Source organism: Doryrhamphus excisus, linkage group LG12 (genome assembly GCF_037039965.1).
Source record: "Doryrhamphus excisus strain RoL-2023G ecotype Guam linkage group LG12, RoL_Dexc_Guam_v1.1, whole genome shotgun sequence".
In the NCBI taxonomy this organism is placed as follows: Eukaryota; Metazoa; Chordata; class Actinopteri; order Syngnathiformes; family Syngnathidae; genus Doryrhamphus; species Doryrhamphus excisus.
In genome coordinates this window covers 20,833,524-20,854,864 of record NC_136368.1, presented here as the reverse complement: position 1 = coordinate 20,854,864, position 21,341 = coordinate 20,833,524, and the positions used below count along the sequence as shown (strand labels likewise).

The following is a 21,341-nucleotide window of genomic DNA, read 5'->3' as shown; positions in this document are numbered from 1 at the left end:
TACGTCAATTTCCACATGGGGTACGTGAATAAAAATTAAAAAACAATTAGATACTGTGCAGTGGAAAAGTGTTACATTCAGGCCTGTACTTTGGCCCCAAGAGGTACTATTAGCTATTTCAAGTACTTGGTCCGCCAGAGCGACTCATTGGTTCAGCAGATTCATAAAACCGTTCAAAACCGTTCATTTCAGTGAACTGGATCATTTCAGTTCATTCAGTAAAAAGATCCGTTCATTTTGGTCAATCGGTCGTTAGCCTGTGATCGGTCAGATCGGTCAGCCGTGTCGAGTCAGTCCGTTCACTCATGTTCACGTTTGTTCCGACTCAACTGTCGAGTGTCGGTCAATCTCTCGGTCTCGGTCTTTCAGTCAGCTAACCCCACCCACTCACAGAGCGAGGCGCGGCGATTGGATAAAACGAGCAAGCAGATAGTCCCGCCCCGGCAAAAGGAACGGTGAACCGACTCTCCAGCCAATCAAAAAAAAAAAGCATTTTCAACTGAACAGACTGAACGGGTATTTTAGTTCTTTTGACCCGTTCGTTCATGATTACGACACACCACTTGGGGAGATCACAGGCTAATTGACCAAAATGAACAAAATGAACAGATCTTTTTACTGAATGAAGGGTTTTGCCCACGACTAGTGTGTGTTCTAAAGATATAAAAACAGATAAAAACAGGCAGACGTAATAGGATACACCCATGCACACAGGCGCAACAATAGGATAAGACAGCGGTGGTGACCTTGTTCATTCTGTTCACAAACTTTTGAGCCGTTCGTTCATGACATGACACACCACTATTCAGGATGTATTGTACTCCACAATCTCCTGTTTGCTGCAGATCCTATTCATTTACTGTCCACAGTCTCTTTTTTGGACAATCCAAAATACCAAAAACTGTATTCTTCTTGTGTTGCCTTCAAGCTCAATAAAATCAGGAGATTGTCATTCTTCTCTGTAGTAGTTGTTGTTTGTTAGCGTGTATTGTTTCGACTAATGCGGTATTAGCTCGGTGCTTCTTAAGTACTCAGGCTTCCTCTCATGAGGTCCAATTTACAAAAATCCCCCCCCTCGCTTTGCTTTAATTCTTTGGGAAAGTTGTGCAGCTCAGCGGTCATTAAGTGCGTATCAGGCAGGTATATCTAAATAAGACGCGAAGAGACTACAGCGGCACCGACTTCACTAAGAACTGCATTTATATTCATAAGCACAGGTTTGGAGAACGCTCGAATATGCATGAAGCTGCTGATAGGTGGTTAGACAGAAGTTGATCAGGAGACATACTGTATAGATCAGCCTGGAGCGGGAAGGTGATGGTCGGTCAAAACTGTTTTTGGGAAGGGGGGGGAATAAGCCTACCAGGTATTAAAAGACTCCACATGGAGAGGAGACGGGGATTGGAAATGAGCTCTAGTTAAAAAAAGATTCCCATCGCAGCCTTGCATCCACTTGGCCATCCGTGCTACTTTGAAGTCAACGTTATTTTCTTCCTATCGACGTGTTTTTCTTTTGTACACTTTGGTTCCTTTCTTATCAAAGCTTGACTGTTTGTAGAATTTGCGGATAAAGCACAACAAAAAAAAATGACAGCTCAATTTTAGCTGCACTGCCTTTAAAAGAGACAAAATGGATCCTCGTGGGGTGAGGTTGAAATGGCCGTAACGTGTGTATTTGTGTACACTGCAATGACACAACACAGTCAGGGAAAGTGCTGAGGCATGACATCACAAGCGCCATCTCGGTATTGTACTGTAACCGGGCGACGCCTGGTTTCATCATTAGATCTCCGTTCTTCGCCGATAAAACATTCCAATGCATTTCGCAGAGCAACAATCACACTTTTAATTAAATTTTGTTGCTTAATCGCTGCCGAGTTGCTTTTCTGAGTGGAAGATCAAATCCCTGTGGTCCTATTTAAGTTATCTCGGCCATGCTGTCGTGTTCGCGGAGGCTCGGTTGCCCTGGAAACCGCAGCGGCCTATGAAATGTATGGCAGTTTGTCAAACGAAAAGTTCAAGGCTAACTTTAAATCTGTTAGGAGTTTTCCGACTCTTACTGTATATCATTGGGGATGCATTCAAGCGTCGCGCAGCAGTGTCATGCACACTTTAACCTCCAACGTCAAACAATCCTGTTGGTTTTGGTGGGAAGAAAAATGTGTGCTGGTAACCATAGAACCAGAAAAGGAACTTACTGTGGCATAGGATAACGTCTCTTACATACACAAATGAACTTCACCAAGCAGATCCTCACTGGGGGTGGTCAATGGTTATCGTTAAAAGTTCCAGTAATGCAGTGGTTCCCAAAGTGTGGTACGCATACCCCCAGGGGTACGTAAAAAAAAAAAAATTAGTGCCTAACACTCAAAATTACGAGTGCGCCTGAACGCCTCACAGTGCGAGGAAATCGCAGCAGGAAAGTTGTTCCTTGCTCTGTGCGCATCATAAACAAAGTAGTACCCAATGCTCCAATGAAACCCCAGTGGGTGGAGATTTGAGGCGTCATTGGTGGTTTCTACGTATTTATGCATTTCGGATACGATGTGGTTCTTTTCGAGTTGGGACACCATGGAAAGATTCCGACACTTGATACTCAACAAGGAGGATCAAAACAAGCAAACTGCTTTTTTATACACAGTGCACTAATTAATTGCAGCAATACCCATAAAAGGCCACAAGGTGTCAGTATACGCTTTTGTTCACTCCAATGTGTCGTCTTTTAATTTATTTTAGTTTTATTTAACAATAAATTGCATATTTTAGGACGCGCCTGGAGAAGATGAGAGAGACGTTAAAGAGAGATCATGCTCCTACAAGGGGGGGAGGCGACGGTGAGGGGTGAGGGGGTGGTTGGGGGGTGGTTGGGGGGTGAGGAGTTTGGAAAAGCAGCAGGGGGTCCTTCCAGCTCCACTCCAGAGGACTTACAGAGTCTTAAAGGCTCCCTGCTCTACCTTTAGCATTAGCATTAGCACGGCTCGGGGTTAATCCTGGGCCGGGACCCCCCCCCCCCTCCTCCTCCCCCGCCAAACATGTCAGGACTCTGAGGGCTTAGGCATGACTTGATCCCCTTCACAACATCTCACTTTGGCTGGCTGCTCCTCGCCAAGCGATGAAAAAAACACCAAACTGGCGACGCCACACAGCTGGAGGGAGGAGGGAATGAAGGGAATGAGAGCCGTGGGACCCCCGTCCTACCCTCGCGACTGAATTGGGAGAATCATTTCTATGCTAATGACAACAATGCATCTATGGTCCCATTGTGTCAGAGCCATACAACTTCTCATCCCCCCAACATCATCAAGACAGGCTAATTAGGAGGATCGGAACACGTACAGCCGAGCAAAGCTTATATCCTCCAGCCATGGTAGCAAACAACAGAACCGCGAAGCCTGACAATGGAAAAAAAGCAGAGCTTTTCTTATTGTCACTCACACACACAGTGATGAACAAGCGTCTCAAAATTTGTGACTTTTATGAAGAATTACAGTACCATTACAGTACCATTACAGTACCATTACAGTACCATTACAGTACCATCATTCAAACTTGCAAAAAATCCTGTTGTACCAGCGATCGAGTCTGGTTCTTGTGTGTCTCACCGAACGCTAAAGTAACATCACTGACACGGAGTGACCAGTGTAGAATACTTCATTTCATCAGTGTCTTTGAATGCGTCTTTTCAATGCCTTATATGCATTAGTCATTCAGTCATTTTTATGCTTGAAAATGCTCAATTTAGGTAAAAAAATAATTTAAAAAAAATCATCTGAAATATATATTTTTTAACTAATAGACCATATTCAGCCACAAATATGATTTATTCAATGCCTTATATGCATTAGTCATTCAGTCATTTTTATGCTTGAAAATGCTCAATTTAGGTAAAAAAATAATTTAAAAAAAATCATCTGAAATATATATTTTTTAACTAATAGACCATATTCAGCCACAAATATGATTTATTCAATGCCTTATATGCATTAGTCATTTTCATGCTTGAAAATGCTCAATTTAGTTAAAAAATGATTTTTAAAAAATCAGCTGAAATATAATTTTTTTAAACCAATGAAGTCATTCAGTCATTTTTATGCTTGAAAATGCTCAATCTAGGTAAAAAACTATAGACCATATTCAGCTACAAATATAATTTATTATGTTAAAAAACATAATAGAGTGAAACTTCTGATTCCAAAGTGCAAAGTGGCGAGGGACCAACACAAAAAATGAGTCCCAAACCCGACACGATACAGATTGTGAGAAATGTTGAAAAGCATACGAAAGGAAAAACCTGCTAGATTTGGCACACTTCTTCAGAGGCCCGAGTTAATTGGGAAGTGGAGGGACGGGATAACGACTATAAATGGACATGGTTGTCCAGACAACACTCATCTATCCTTCGGTCCTTGAGGGGAAAAAGCAAAACTGGCTGTAACCTCCAATTTTCCTGGGCATTACACAAGGTTTCTGTACGTTCAAAGCTGCAGACGATTTGAGCTGAAAGCGAGTGGACGCACCCGGGATGAAAGAACGCACCTCAAGATGCTTGCACACGGCGTGGCGAGTGGCGAGTAAAGAGACACATCAGACGGTGTATGTGTTTGAAGCAGGTCTTCCGATACGCATAAAACATGCGCTCATTAAGAGAGCTTGCTGATCCAAGCTGGCTGAGGTTCAGTCGGTTAGCTGCCGCAACTTAGCTATGCATCACTGTAGCTGAGCTTTGAGTTATGACTTCAATTACAGCGAAAAAACAAAAAAACAAAAAACACAAGCATGCTTACAGCTTGGAGCGTCATGGTACTGCGCTTGTGGTCTCATTTTTTGGGACGGAACATTTGATGCGGAGGCGTTCCCGCAAGGTACATGCATCAAATACAGTGCCGCTATACGAGGACGATACTGTATACTAGGCCTAAGGCGCTGTCCGCATACCTGTGGTGCTTCCTTGTGCTAAGAGTCCACTGGGCCGGCGCCAGTTGGTGCCAGTTCGCGCCGATGCAATTTGCTGTGGCCAATAAAGTGCCTAGTGGCGTGCAGTGGCTCAAACTGCCTCCCAACTGGCTCGTGGTGGCCCGTAACGGCGGCAAGAAAATTTGTGTAAAATCTTTGTTGCTCCACTTTCATCAAGCAATCGGTGCCAAGTGTCCACCAAGTGGAACCAAATGCCGCAAGCAATCGGCCAATTGGAATCCACTGGAATGTAATAGCCCGAGCCAAGTTGCGCCAATGATGCTAGGAGTCCACTGAACCGGCGCCAGTTGGTGCCAGTTTGCGCCAATGCAATTTGTTGTGGCCAATAATGTGCCTAGTGGCGTGCAGTGGCTCAAACTGCCTCACATCTGGCTCGTGGTGGCCCGTAACGGCGGCAAAAATTTAGCTAGGCGGCAAGAAAATTAGTTTAAAATCTTCGTCGCGCCACTTGCATCAAGCAATCGGTGCCAAGTGTCCACCAAGTGGAACCAAATGTCGCAAACAATCCGCCAATTGGAATCAACTAGAATGTAATGGCGCGAGCCAAGTTGCGCCAATTATACTAGGAGTCCACTGGGCCAGCGCCAGTTGGTGCCAGTTTGCACCAATGCAATTTGCTGTGGCTAATAAGGTGCCTAGTGGCGTGCAGTGGCTCAAACTGCCTCCCAACTGGCTCGTGGTGGCCCGTAACGGCAGCAAGAAAATTTGTTTAAAATCTTTGTTGCTCCACTTGCATCAAGCAATCGGTGCCAAGTGTCCACCAAGTGGAACCAAATGTCGCAAACAATCCGCCAATTGGAATCAACTAGAATGTAATGGCGCGAGCCAAGTTGTGCCAATTATACTCGGAGTCCACTGGGCCGGCGCCAGTTGGTGCCAGTTTGCACCAATGCAATTTGCTGTGGCTAATAAGGTGCCTAGTGGCGTGCAGTGGCTCAAACTGCCTCCCAACTGGCTCGTTGTGGCTCGTAACGGCGGCAAAAATTGAGTTTGGCGGCAAGAAAATTAGTTTAAACTCTTTGTCGCGCCACTTGCATCAAGCACTCGGTGCCAATTGGAATCCACTGGAATGTAATGGCGCGAGCCAAGTTGCGGTAATGATACTAGGAGTCCACTGGGCCGGCGCCAGTTGGTGCCAGTTCGCGCCAAAGATTATGTGATTGGTGCGTAGTGGCTCGCTTTGGTGCGAACTGGCACCAACTGGCACCAACTGGCGCCGGCCCAGTGGACTCCAACCATTACAGTAACCAAACCATGACCTTAGAACCGAGGTACATGATTACGGATACTCAAGACACAACAAAGAGAGACCCCCTTGCCGACCGGACCCACCATAGCAAAGCCAGATCGGATTTGACAGAGAAATGCACTCGTGTGCGTGTCTGCGTGTCTTAGCGAGTACACAGCTTTGCTTTTGCGAGAGGACGACGGCAAACAAAAAAGGAGCTTTGACCTTACGTGTCTTGAAACAAGCGCCATGAATTAAAAAAACCTTTTATGAAATGATTTTCCATTTGAGTGCACGCCTTGAAGACTTATGACCGTGCACGTTGCGTGTTCGGAAAAACAGACGGAACATAAAAAAATAAATAAAATAAGTGTGCTGCACAGAGTGGCATGCATGCATGCAGGCATGAGTGCCGCCTCAGGTGAGCTTGCGGGCAAAGCAAACTGTATAAGCCTAAAAACAAAGCAAAAGATTTACCGCCATGTCACCGCCAATAACACCGCCGCCGTGCGCGAGCACAATCACCACAGCATTATTATTCATGAAATACCGGCAAGGAAGATATTTGGAGAAAAATGTAAACATAATGGAGAGAATCACAACTAGGAGGAGGGAATCAGGGAATTATAAAATATTGAAAAATCACAAGAGTGTAAAGAAGCTGGGGGTGCGCGGCGAGGAAAAACATGGCGCTAAGTGAGAGCGGAGGGGCCGGGAAGACATTAAAAGAGACTCACGAGGAGACTGAGAACTCAAACGTGGGTGAGACAGAGATGGAGCGCCTGATGAGAGGGCGGGCCCTAATGAAGACGGACAGCTTGTATTCGTGGCCTGATAAGGGAGAACCTGCGATGTTGGGAAGCCAGCGCATCTGCTGGTGCCAGCCCATATTAAAAAGGGGAGGACAACCCACCAGGACTATTAGGGAGAGACGTGATAAAAGTTGCGGGCAGTCCACGACATAAATCCTCAAATTCGAAGCGCTGCGGCAAGATAACGCAACACGAGAGAGAGATAAGGAATAATGAGACGCCGTGTGAAAGGTAGCCAAGTGAGCATTGAGGTGTACAGAGGCTTAATAAGCAATAAGTCGCTTAATTGATCAATGAGACTTTTGAAGATAGTGTGGAATTGATTGTTAATAGCGTGTACAACGACCGCATGACCTCACTTTAGAGTGCCGGCTCGTTAAAACTGCATTTTTAATCACTTGCTTCAATATGCAGTTATGGTTGCTTTCATTTACTTCAAACATGCATAGAGTTTACATTGAAGGCTTCATGTTATTCATTCATTCATTTTATACCGGGGGGGGGGGGGGGTGCTGGAGCCTATCCCAGCTGTCTTGGGGCGAGAGGCGGGGTACACCCTGGACTGGTGGCCAGCCAATCACAGCCAAGCAAAAATAGACAAACAACCATTCACACTCACATTCATACCTATGGACAATTTGGAGTCGCTAATTAACCTAGCATGTTTTTGGAATGTGGGAGGAACCGAACATAAACATTCCAAAAAATGTAAATATTATTTATGTCTTATATGTTTATGCCTTATATGTATTATTTTCTGTTATGTTTACTATAAAAGTGTGTAAAAGTGACTGTAGGGGTGTTATTTCATGTCGAGAGGTCTCTAATAATGTTCATTCATTCATTCATTTTCTACTGCTTATCCTCCCGAGGGTCGCGGGGGTGCTGGAGCCTATCCCAGCTGTCTTGGGGCGAGAGGCGAGATACACCCTGGACTGGTGGCCAGCCAATCACAGGGCACATATAGACAAACAACCATTCACACTCACATTGGCCAATTAACCTAGCATGTTTTTGGAATGTGGGAGGAACCGAACATAAACGTTCCAAAAAATAAATAAATATTATTTATGTCTTAATTGTTTATGCCTTATATATATTATTTTCTGTTATGTTTACTATAAATGTGTGTAAAAGTGACTATAGGGGTGTTATTTCATGTTGAGAGGTCTCTAATAATGTTCATTCATTCATTCATTTTCTGGTGGCCAGCCAATCCCAGGGCACATATAGACAAACAACCATTCACACTCACATTCATACCTATGGACAATTTGGAGTGGCTAATTAACCTAGCATGTTTTTGGAATGTGGGAGGAAACCGGAGTACTTTGGATCCTGCACCAACACCTCAGACTAGGACGCCATCACTGTGCCGCCGGTCATTGAGCAAGAACTGACGAACAGTCAAACTACGATCGATTCAGTGCCCGGAGAATATGATAATATACATTTCATACATAATTCATAAATATCTATGTGGGAAAGCCTGCTTCTTCACACTTTTGACAGTTTATTAATAAAAAAAAAACAATAATTCATAGATACATACATAGTTAATTTTCCCCATAGTCAATCAAGGAATTGTTGTCAAATACCAATCTCTGGTTTGGGGAAACGCTGAACTAGGCCACCCCCCTCCCTAGGCTCCATCCCCATCATCCCTCTGGCTCGACCAATAACCTCTTAATGTCCTCGCCCCATGCCAGACACACGTGCACCCGTATGCACACGCGCCTGCTAAAATGATGAGAAAATGTTTTATTGAAGTCCCCAAACCGTCATTAATCTGAACTCTGCTTCCATTTGGGAAGATTCAGCATAATTAGTTATGTGTGTATGCATGTTTGAGTGTGTGTGTGTGTGTGTGGAAGGGGGGGTTAGGTTGGGATGATATTAGATTGTGTCGCGGAGACGGAGGCTTCCCCAGTGAGCCGCCATGCTGAACATGTGTTTGCCGTTATTGCGCTGCTGCAAGACACAATAGAGAAAACCCAATCAGGTGAAATGTAATAATACGTAATACAGCCAGCGTACGCGGACGTGGATCACATTGTGCTTTATGCTTTTTTTTCTCCTTTTTTTTCTCCTCTTTGAGGAGGCCGGATTATATGGAGATTCTCTACGAAAATTAAACATGGGCCCTGGGAGGTCAGCCCCCCCACCCTGCTGTGTTTGCAGGTTTGCGTGCACACATTAGATTGATGGCGCTAAGCAATAAGACCACCCACTGCTTGCAGCCTGCGGTGGATCATTCAAGCTAAATGGAAATAAAGTACACGAGTGCAGACTGCGGATCTTAGTCTACTGCTCTTTGTGAGTTTTGCTCATGCCATCGGGAACCGGGAGAACAGTTTAACCAATCACAAATACAACAAAAACAAAAATATGAGGACATTTAGAAGAAATGACACTTTGGACAAGATTTTAGTGTGTTTTACCATCATAGCACCCCTAAAAATAGCCATACCAAAAATGTATTATTTATCTGCAATGTCTCATATAATCACCAATATCAGCTGAAAAGTGGTTAGTGGATGTGTGCTGTATTTATGGGCTGTCAAATATACTGTATTTATATACAGTATTATATACTGTGGGCTGCACGGTGGTCATGTGGTTAGCGCGCAGGCCTCACAGCTAGAAGACCTGAGTTCAATCCCACCCTCGGCCATCTCAGTGTGGAGTTTGCATGTAGAGTATAATATACTACTAATATATATATATATATAATATACTATAATAGCGTGATAATATGATAATGCACAAGTAAAGACACTCCAGTGTTTAGCACGCAGACCTCACAGCTAGGAAACAAGGGTTCGATTCCACCCTCGGCCATCTCTGTGTGGAGTTTGCATGTTCTCCCCGTGCATGCGTGGGTTTTCTCCGGGTACTCCGGTTTCCTCCCACATTCCAAAAACATGCTAGGTTAATTAGCCACTCCAAATTGTCCATAGGTATGAATGTGAGTGTGAATGGTTGTTTGTCTATATGTGCCCTGTGATTGGCTGGCCACCAATCCCAAAGTCCGAAGTCAGCTGGGATAGGCTCCAGCACCCCCCGCCACCCTCGTGAGGATAAGCGGTAGAAAATGAATGAACATTATTAGAGTCCTCTCGACATGAAATAACACCCCTATAGTCACTTTTATACACATTTATAGTAAACATAACAGAAAATAATACATGTAAGGCATAAACAATTAAGACATAAATAATATTTACATTTTTTGGAATGTTCATGTTTGGTTCCTCCCACATTCCAAAAACATGCTAGGTTAATTAGCGACTCCAAATTGTCCATAGGTGTACCCCGCCTCTCGCCCCAAGACAGCTGGGATAGGCTCCAGCACCCCCACCATCCTCACGAGGATAAGCGGTAGAAAATGATTGAATGAATGAATATTGTATATAAGGGCTGCACGGTGGTTATGTGGTTAGCGCATAGACCTCACAGCTAGGGGACCCGGGTTCAATTCCATGTTCCATGTTCTCCCCGTGCATGCGTGGGTTTTCTCCGGGTACTCCGGTTTCCTCCCACATTCCAAAAACATGCTAGGTTAATTGGCGACTTTGTTTGTCTAGATGCGTCCATAGGTATGAATGTAAGCAATACGCAATAAGATGGATATATTCTATGATATGATGGTGATATATGGAGACTACAATGTAATGGATTGTAGGACAGGCTGAAAGAATTTAACTCTTGTGTCGCTGGGAATTAGGAGTGAGTGAGTCTTGGTGAGAATAAGCACAGAAAGCTTTCAGAAGCACATGGCGAGGAAGGCGTGTGCAGCAGCGCTCATGCGAGAGCGCACATATGCGTACATACGTATGCGCACATGTAACCCGGGTGCGCGGCTCATGCATATTGAGCGGGTACCAAGGAAAAACATGATTTAGAGTCACTCAATTATGTATCTGGTCAGTGGCTGTGTTTGCTCACACCTCATTTCACACAGTCTTTGTGGGAGCAGGAAGCCAGCTGCTCACTTAGCCCTGATTGGTTAGCATTCAGGAAAAGCAGAGAGTGAGAGAAAAAGCACAAATCATCCATATGAACGAAGGACAAAGTGCGACAAGGACTGAGCAAGGGTTTCCGCGCCGGCAATTGGAGGCACGACGTCCACAATGATTACTTTGTTCCACTTGCTGGCTGACTTCCACTTATGGTGGATGACCAACAAAACCAGTCAGGAGGAGGACCTTGCTTGTATTCCCCTGTAGAGTGTCTAAAGTGCACACTGGAGAACGTAAATGAGCTTTCAGGATGATGGGGCGATTTCCAAATAACTCCTGAAGGGCTCGTGGATGCTGTGGATGCTGTGGATGCTGTGTCGTCTGTGCGGATGGCGAAGGTCACGGCACCGTGCTGCCGCGTGACTTTACATTTGTGTGCATATACTGTACGTGTGTGTCTCTGGGAATCAATAGCCGCAACAAGAGAAGCTCCGTTCTCCTCATGCCACGACATTCCTCTGCCTCGCTGTGAAAGAGTTATTGATCACCCGAGTGTGACGTCTTTGTTAGCACAAAAGTTGCCTGGAGGCGAGCTGAAGGACACAAGCAAACAAAAAATATCCACAGCGTCAAATCTAAGGCCACGAAGGGAACAATTTAGTTGTTTTGTTTTTTTAATACAAAAATCTATGAAGAAAATTGACATATGACTTGAAAAGGTGTTATTTTGTTATTAAAGGGGACAAAGGTTGATGCTGTTCCAACATTACTTGCTCATGAGTCCTAACCGTATCTACTGAGCATTGTAGCATTATAGAATGTGCATAAAAGCTATTATTTATTACAAGCTGGAGTTGCTAAGGGTCTTTTCCACCCCACTCAGTGGTCTACCAGAGTTTTTTTTAAACATGTAATGACCGTATTTCTACATACTACATATTAAGCCAAGGGTCTCCAACCAGTAGCTCCTAACCACTTTTTCAAGTAGCTTTGTTCATTCATTTATTATCAACTCCTATACCAAAAATATTATAAAGTGGGGTTCGGCAGTAGTCCAGAAGTCCTCAGGAGCGCTTGGGAGTGTGATCAATTACAGTGGACTGGGTGGAATAAATGAAAACGGACCGAATCTAAGGAAATAAAGCTGGAAAAGGTGCAGATTGCGGAAGATCTAGAAAGCTTTCTGTTGCAGGTTATTGTGTGCAGCTGCTCTATGGGTCCACAACGCAATACAAGGTGCCGAAAATTAGCACAATAGGTCCCTTTAATTCTATAACTGGGAATGTGAATTTTATTTTCTCAGTTTTTTGGTCAAAACTAGGTGTTTTAGCTGAAACCACCCTATTTTCTACTGCCAATTTAAAAAGACCCAAAAAGGTTACAAACAAACTTTTTTTTTGATGAAAGAAGAGAGTCCAGAGTTTCTTTTACATAGTTTGAATGTTTATGTAGTCCTAAAACTCAATATTCTGTGGGTCTTGAAAGTTCAGCAAAAATGGCCCAAAACTCCGGCAGTATGGAGCTCTGGTCTCTGAAAATGGTTGGCGGTCAAAAAGTTAAGAACATGTCATAACCCGAACTGCTTAAAGAAAAATCCAAAGTCTGGGCTCCACTGTGTTTATAGAGTAGTTGCATAACTACCATAAATTCCTGACTATTGAGCGCACCTGAATGTACAGTAAGTCGCAATCACCAAATTTATAAGTGCACATATACAGGCTGAAAGACACACCTTAAACCTTCCAATCCTTCCTCCACTACGGGGTGATCGGGAATTCCCAGCATCACTTGTTAGCCCTGGTGGGATGCTGTTTTTTCCCATTGGGAGTCCAAGCAGAAAATGGAATAATTCCACTCTTGATCAAACATACTTAATATTTGTCAGATCAAAACGCAATCATTGCATACGACTTCAAAACATGATATTAGCATCTGACTCTACACTCTAAGCATCATGGGAAAAGTAGTTCTTTTAAGCCATACATTAGCCTCAACATTTTTGACTACTGAGCGCACCTGAATGTACAGTAAGTCGCAATCAACAAATTCATAGGTGCACTTATAGAGGCTGAAAGACACACCTTAAACCTTCCAATTCTTCCTCCACTACGTGGTGTTTGGGAATTCCCAGCATGCTGTTTTTTCCCATTGGAGTCCAAGCAGAAAATGGAGTAATTCCACTCTTGATCAAACATACTTAACATTTGTCAGATCAAAACGCGATATTAGCATCCACGTCACTACTCAAAATTTCTGACTCTACACTCTAAGCATCATGGGAAGAGTAGCTCTTTTAAGCCATACATTAGCATCAATATTTTTTTAAGGTGCAGGGTTCAAAGTGTCTGAAAAAAGGAAATGATATTAAGTACACTGCAAGGTTCCTGTCTCTCCACATGGGAACTCAGTATGCCGTTGTATTGTACCGAAAAATGTGATTATGAATATATGTATCGGTACTCCCCTCCATTGCACGTTTTGAGATGTAAATTCAATCCCATAACTTGTTCGTTCCGTCCCAAATTGGTTCTTTAGGTACCACAGGGATGGTATCCTCACCTGCATCATGAATTATGTATGGTACTGTTGAGCCATACAAGACTGGGCTAAATTGGGCCGGTGTGTATTTGTGTGTCTTTGACTTGAGCCGCTAATTGGACTGTTTTCTACATCTGTGTGTGGAGCGGAGAGGTCCAGTGCAGGTGATGTGGACACTTTAATGCCTCCGCAGAGGAAAAAAAAACACAGTCATGGAGAGATTGCTCGTTGGCTTTATCACACTTTCCCACTCTAACTGGATGGTCTCTGTTCCTGGCTTCCCGGCTTCCTGCCTTCTTCCACTTTGTCTCCCTTCCTGTGGGATCTTTAGCGATCCATTCTGCCCTCTCCATTAGGAGACCCCACCCTGACATGCACATCAATGCCCACGTCTGCCCACACACACTCCAATTAGGAGCTAAACCAGTGAGTAATTAGCTCAAGCTGAAACCATCCAAGTAAGCGGTGTCCAAAGTGCAGCACGGGGGCTTTTTGTGGCATGTACCTGTTTTTTTATTGGCCCGCAGCACATTTTATTTTTATATAACTTCTTCGCATATCTACATTGGATTAGCTTTTCTAGGAAATAAAAATAAAATGGGCCAAAAAATCCTTTCTGTTGAATCTAGTCACTCAGTGCCCCACTTAGCATTGATAAAAGTGAATTGTACGACTGTACTGGTTTCTTTCTTGGCACATATAAACTAACAAATAATACAAATAGAAGTTATTCACTTCCACATTTCTACTACATTCCATAATAAAAGGTCGTATATAATGCTGAGACGCAGGCTGTTTGATACCGTACATACCTTCTGAGCATATACACCATGATTGAAAAGTTGCTATGTAAAAATACTTATTATTCATTCATTCATTCATTTTCTCACGCTTTTTCCTCACGAGAGCCGCGGGCGGTGCTGGAGCCTACCCCAGCTGTCTTTGTGCAAGAGGCGGGGTACACTCTGGACTGGTGGCCAGCCAATCCCAGGGCACATATAGACAAACAACCATTCACACTCACATTCATACCTATGGACAATTTGGAGTGGCTAATTAACTTAGCATGTTTTTGGAATGTGGGAGGAAACCGGAGTACCCGGAGAAAACCCACGCATGCACGGGGAGAACATGCAAACTCCACACAGAGATGGCCGAGGGTGGAATTGAACCCTGGTCTCCTGGCTGTGAGGTCTGCGCGCTATATTGTAATATTTTTTGTGGATGTTTCATGATGTATGGCAATTAAATCCATGTTACAATTAGATCTGTGAATCAAATCATGCGGTTCCCAGGCAGCAAATATTTGATATTCATATTTGATTTTAGGCAGCCCTCTGCTGATGTCAAAAATCCGCTTTACCTGGTTGCAGGACGCTGATTCCGAGCAGGTTGGACGTGCGGTTGGCTACTCTGCTCCAGCTGTTGTCGTAGTTCTTCCTCCACAGGACGGCGGTGCATTGGTACTTGCCGGCCTCGCGCCGCCCCGCCCGTGTCACCGACAGCCAGAAGTTGGTGTTGGAATGAGAGCGGTCCACCGTGGTGCGGGTGCCCAGGCCGAGCAGCTGCTCCCCCCACTTTAGCGTACCCTCCCGGGTGAAAGTCACCAGCTCCTTGAACTCCCCCTCGTCGGCCGCCTCCGTGCCAGCCGGTATGAAGCGCCAGGTGACCGAGGTGGGGACGCGGGGGTTGTGACGGGGTTTGACCAAACACAGGAGGTCGAAGGAGTCTCCGAAGGTCACGGATGGAGTCCGTGATGAGGCTGAGACCATGAAGGAGGATTCTAGTGGTGGGAGAAACATCAAAATGATTGATGATTAACGTGGCTAAACAGACTCAAATATAAAACACTAAGGACACCCGTGCTCGAACTCTTCTATTCCTGAACCGCTGCACGCTAAAGGGTGAAAACCGCGACGGTGTTGCTCGTGCTAAAACTTTTCTGACAAACACACCACGTCGGGTGTCCTCACACCAATTAACCTAGCATGTTTTTGGAATGTGGGAGGAAACCAGAGTACCCGGAGAAAACCCACGCATGCACGGGGAGAACATGCAAACTCCACACAGAGATGTCCGAGAGTGGATTTGAACACTGGTCTCCTAGCTGTGTGGCCTGCACGCTAACCACTCGTCCGCCATGCAGCCCCAGACGTATTTGTATGTTAGGCAAAAAATAGGTAATGATGCAACTACACAATACAAGGGATCATGTTCGGTGCAGTTGTAAGTTATGATGACCATTTTGAAATAATGGTCAAATAACCTTTGAGCTTGAAATTATTATTTTGTCTGTGAAGATGCTACAAATCAACGTAGGCAGCCTCCTGACAGCATGAACTCATACTGTTCTCAGCACTACTCCATCTTCATAATTATGATGATAAGTGCAGGACAGGAAGTATATGAAGACACCATAGACAGCAACCTGGACACATTTCTATGTGTTTCATTGACGGCGAGAACGTGCCTCCAGATTAACAGCTATGCAAAGAAAACACAAGGGAGAGATTTCCTTTAAGTACCGGTGTTCGATCTCCGCCCATCTCACCGCCGAGTCGAAACTACGCTCATTAGGCTGAAAACGTTCATTGTCCCACATTAGGATGGATAGAGATCCATAAACGATCCAGGGCCAAGTCTCGGAGATTTTTCGATAAATGTAAAATGAGCGCTAGCGCTTCCCCGCTGTCCCGCATCCCTTCTTTCTGTGACAGCCACCCCCCCCCCACACCGTCCTTCAGGGTGTGTAATCAATTGCTTTCATTCTAGCCTGGGGTGTCGTTATTTTCTCACAACAACAAAAAAAAACCTGCACTGACATTTTCACTGAAAGGAAAGATTTCAAAGGATAAAAAATGACCTGTCGATTTGTTTACTTCTTAGAATAAAACTCCAGAGGGGGTGCTGATGAAGCTAACGCTAGGTATGAGCTAAACACAACTACCCGGTAGCTCATGATACTTGCTATGAAGTGGATTGGTTGACTGACTTTGACTTAAAAGGCTGTCAATAAACGGAAATAACAATTTCTTACTTGATTGATGTCAAAGTCCAAGTCAAGTTGCAAGTCTTTGGTTATATTGTCAAGACGAGTCCAAATGAAGCTAATGCTAGCCATGAGCTGGACACAACTACCCGTTAGCTCATGATACTTGCTATGAAGTGGATTGGTTGACTGACTTTGACTTAAAAAGCTATCAACAAATTAAAATAGCGATTTCTTGCTTGCTAGATGTCAAAGTCCAAGTCAAGTTGCAAGTCTTTGGTTATATTGTCAAGACGAGTCCAAATGAAGCTAACGCTAGCCATGAGATACACACAACTACCCGGTAGCTCATGATACTTGCTATGAAGTGGATCGGTTGACTGACTTTGACTTAAAAGGCTGTCAATAAACGGAAATAACAATTTCTTGCTTGATTGATGTCAAAGTCCAAGTCAAGTTGCAAGTCTTTGGTGATATTGTCAAGACGAGTCCAAATGAAGCTAACGCTAGCCATGAGGTAGACACAACTACCCGTTAGCTCATGATACTTGCTATGAAGTGGATTGGTTGACTGACTTTGACTTACGGGTTTATCAACAAACAAAAATAGCAATTTCTTGCTTGATTGATGTCCAAGTCAAGTTGCAAGTCTTTGGTTATATTGTCAAGACGAGTCCAAATGAAGCTAACGCTAGGTATGAGCTAAACACAGCTACCCGGTAGCTCATGATACTTGCTATGAAGTGGATCGGTTGACTGACTTTGACTTACGGGTCTGTCAACAAATGAAAATACCGATTTCCTGCTTGATTGATGTCAAAGTCCAAGTCACGTTGCAAGTCTTTGGTGATATTGTCAAGACGAGTCCAAATGAAGCTAACGCTAGGTATGAGCTAAACACAGCTACCCGGTAGCTCATGATACTTGCTATGAAGTGGATCGGTTGACTGACTTTGACTTACGGGTCTGTCAACAAATGAAAATACCAATTTCTTGCTTGCTTGATGTCAAAGTCCGAGTCAAGTTTCAAGTCTTGAGTAATATTTGTCAAGTCGAGTCCAAAGTAATCAATTAAGGGAAAAGTACAGTATATCTACAAGCTAAACCTAAACGGTTTCTGATTAGATAAACCCTCAATGATCATTTATACGCCAATGTACATTATGTTGGCATTAGCTAAGTGGATAACTGGACGCTAACACGAGAAATCGAATACATATATGCGATATGTAATAGAAAAACTCAATTCAAGAGGTAAGACGAGTCTCGTCATTACTTCTAGAAAACAATCAGCTTCTGTACCACACAGTTAATATGTTACTATGGTAACAACAATAACAGCCCCTCCCTTTAAAAAAGGACGTCTTTCTCTTATGCCCTTCAGAGGCAGCAGGAGTCCATTAGGAGGTTATGAATTCAATGAAGGTACAGTGACCATATATAATATCTAAAGCATTAGGCTGCCGATCGATGAAAGGGGTTGGCAGGTCAAAGTAGACTCTATCTAGTCTGAGCTCAGTAGGCCACCAGAGAAAACAGGAAGGATGTTGTTTATTTTTTAGGTGTAACCCCTACACCCCTCCCCAAAATGTATACATAGGGGCGGGGTTTGGATCCAATAATAGTTTTCAGGACAGAGAAAGACCTGAATTGACCCAAACAAATAGGAGATAAAATCCAAGAATGTCCATCACAGGAGAGCAAACACTTTGATCTCCAAACAGACAAGAAGAAAGTAGGATTTACATAATGCGCTTCTTGTACCGAAAACTAATGTTTTTGCCTGAAACTAACAAATAGGCACTTAAAAAAACGGACATCTCCTCTTGGCAGTGACACAGAGTTAATCCCGAGGTTGTGCTCTGGTGCTTTTTCAGCTTAAGTCTGAACTAACTTACTGAGACTGTGGTGCTGAATTTCCATTCTAATGATTCTAACTAATCTGTGCATGTGTGTGTGTGTGTGTGTGTGTGTGTGTGTGTGTGTGCGTGTCCATAATGATTGTCACTGCTGCACAGCACACTGGACGGGAGGCAGGTGGTGTGACAGGGTGTCCTAATAGTTCTTCCCCCCAAGGCAGAACATGAATAAACCATGGAGTATTCTTCTATTCTATATGAACACAAGTAATGGGACACGCCGTGCGTCCAACAACGCTGCAGCTCTACTTTGACAAATAGTGGTTATGCTGCACGGTGGTTGAGTGGTTAGCGTGCAGGCCTCACAGTTAGGAGACCCGAGTTCAATTCCACCCTCGGCCATCTCTGTGTGGAGTTTGCATCTTCTCCCCCCGTGCATGCGTGGGTTTGACTCCGGTTTCCTCCCAATGAATGAACATTATTAGAGACCTCTCGACATGAGATAACACCCCTATAGTTACTTTTACACACATTTATAGTAAACATAACAGAAAATAATACATGTAAGGCATAAACAATTAAGACATAAATAATATTTAAATTTTTTGGAATGTTTATGTTCGGTTCCTCCCACATTCCAAAAACATGCTAGGTTAATTGGCCACTCCAAATTGTCCATAGGTATGAATGTGAGTGTGAATGGTTGTTTGTCTATATGTGCCCTGGGATTGGCTGGCCACCAGTCCAGGGTGTACCCCGCCTCTCGCCCCAAGACAGCTGGGATAGGCTCCAGCACCCCCTGCCACCCTCGTGAGGATAAGCGTTAGAAAACGAATGAATGAATGAACATTATTAGAGACCTCTCGACATGAAATAACACCCCTACAGTCACTTTTACACACATTTATAGTAAACATAACAGAAAATAATACATATAAGGCATAAACAATTAAGACAGAAATAATATTTACATTTTTTGGAACATTTATGTTCGGTTCCTCCCACATTCCAAAAACATGCTAGGTTAATTAGCCACTCCAAATTGTCCATAGGTATGAATGTGAGTGTGAATGGTTGTTTGTCTATATGTGCCCTGTGATTGGCTGGCCACCAGTCCCGAAGTCCGAAGTCAGCTGGGATAGGCTCCAGCACCCCCTGCCACCCTCGTGAGGGTAAGCGGTAGAAAATGAATGAATGAATGAATTCAACACTTACCAACGGTTTTGACGGTGATCGTCTCTGTGGCCGACTTGTCTCCGATTTTTCCCCAGGTCAGCTCCGGTTCAGTTCCCGTCTGAAACCACTCCGTTACAGTGCAGCTGTACGACCCCTCATCATCGGGCAAGGCGTTGTACACGGACAGCGAGAACGTGTCGGCCCGTAACCTCTCCACGCGGATTTCGCCGTAGCTGGAGCGCTCCTTGTAGGCATCGGCGTGCCGCACGGTGCCGTCCCGATCCAAAGCGGCTAGCTCCTGGGCCGGACCGTTTCCCTGCTTGTCCGTCCAACTCCAGACCACGGACAGCGGGCCGGTGGTGGAGTGGACCATGCAGGTCAGTTGTATCACGTTGCCCTCCAGGACTTCGGAGGAGTTGCTTGACAACAAGACGGTGATGTTGCTCTCTGTGGGGAAACACAATAAACAAAGTGTGTTTACTAGGCTAGTACGGTTCGCTGATGACCATCCAAACCCTGGTGTGCGCCAAATCAGCGGATTGAGACCGCTGGGACTCAAGTGAATTCGGTTCACTTGAGTTCAAATGTAAACGCAACACGGACCAAATACAGAACCGATGTTACAATGGCAGCTAAATGCAGAAATGACAAATACGACAAAGAAAATGCTGTTTCTGTCCTCTGTGTGACTTTAAAAGTATATTTTAGAAGCTTTTTGAGAAATCTATGCTAGTAAATGTAGCAAAACATAGACATAATCTACATATTCCCATAATCCCAATCCCAAAATGAGACCAAGGCTTTTCTGTAGTTGGCCCCAAGCTATGGAACTCTCTCCCCTCCCAAGTAAAAAAGGCCCCCCACATCGAAAGCTTTTAAGTCTCGTCTTAAAACCCACTTTTATTCTCTGGCTTTTAACTCGGAGTGAGTCGTTTGGTCCTGTGTCTTTTAGTTCTTTCTTTTTATTTTAATTGGTTTTATTTTTTATACTTTTATTGCTTTGCTTCTTGTTTTTAATATTTTACTATTTTATTTCTTATTTGATCTTTTAGTTTTGGATTAAATTCAATTTGTTTTTGTATTTTATTTTTACTTTTTATTTTACTAGTCTGTGCAGCACTTTGTTGCACGGTGATTGTGTGGTTAGCGCAATTCCACCCTTGGCCATCTCTGTGTGGAATTTGCATTTTCTCCCCGCACATGTGTGGGTTTTCTCCGGGTACTCTGGTTTCTATATAATATACTACTAATATAATCCAATATACGATTATAGTGTGACGATATGATCATGGTGATGGATTAGTCAGCATAAGCATGAAGCAATGATGTGTGTTAATGATTTTGTAGGTTTACTCCTTATTAAATACATACCCAATTCATAACTTTATGGTAGGTTTTCTTTTTTCTGTCCCACTTCCTTGGGAGATTTATTTTTTGTTTGTTTGTTTGTTTGTCTATATGTGCCCTGTGATTGGCTGGCCACCAGTCCAGGGTGTACCAGACAGCTGGGATAGGCTCCAGCACCCCCGCGACCCTCGTGAAGATAAGCGGTAGAAATTGAATGAATGCACACTATTTCAGTTTTGGTCCAGACCAGAGCCTGCATGGAACCACGAGCCTAAAAAGTCAGCGTGTAATGAGCTAAAGTTCCAAAAGACAAGAAGAATCCCACATCTGGTGTAACAACAACCAGGAGAACATGAGCCCTTGAGCAATGTAACAGATTACCGAGCCCGTTCCCCGGAGTACAACCCAATCCTGCTGCGAAGTGCAGCACACTCGTGTTTGCTTGTGTTCCAGGTT

At 44.0% G+C, this 21,341-nt stretch overlaps 1 protein-coding gene across 2 annotated transcripts in view; it reads right to left on the bottom strand.

The window, feature by feature from the left end:
- The window catches only part of igsf3 (immunoglobulin superfamily, member 3), a 111,553-nt gene that overhangs the window by 9,428 nt on the left and 80,784 nt on the right, over window positions 1-21,341 (bottom strand). For both annotated transcript variants that reach the window (XM_058082790.2, XM_058082791.2), the window contains exons 5-6: window positions 19,578-19,985; window positions 14,878-15,297 (exon numbers count right to left, since the gene is read on the bottom strand). In XM_058082790.2, coding sequence (XP_057938773.2) covers window positions 14,878-15,297; window positions 19,578-19,985 — 828 coding nt within the window. The remainder of the gene's footprint in view (window positions 1-14,877; window positions 15,298-19,577; window positions 19,986-21,341) is intronic.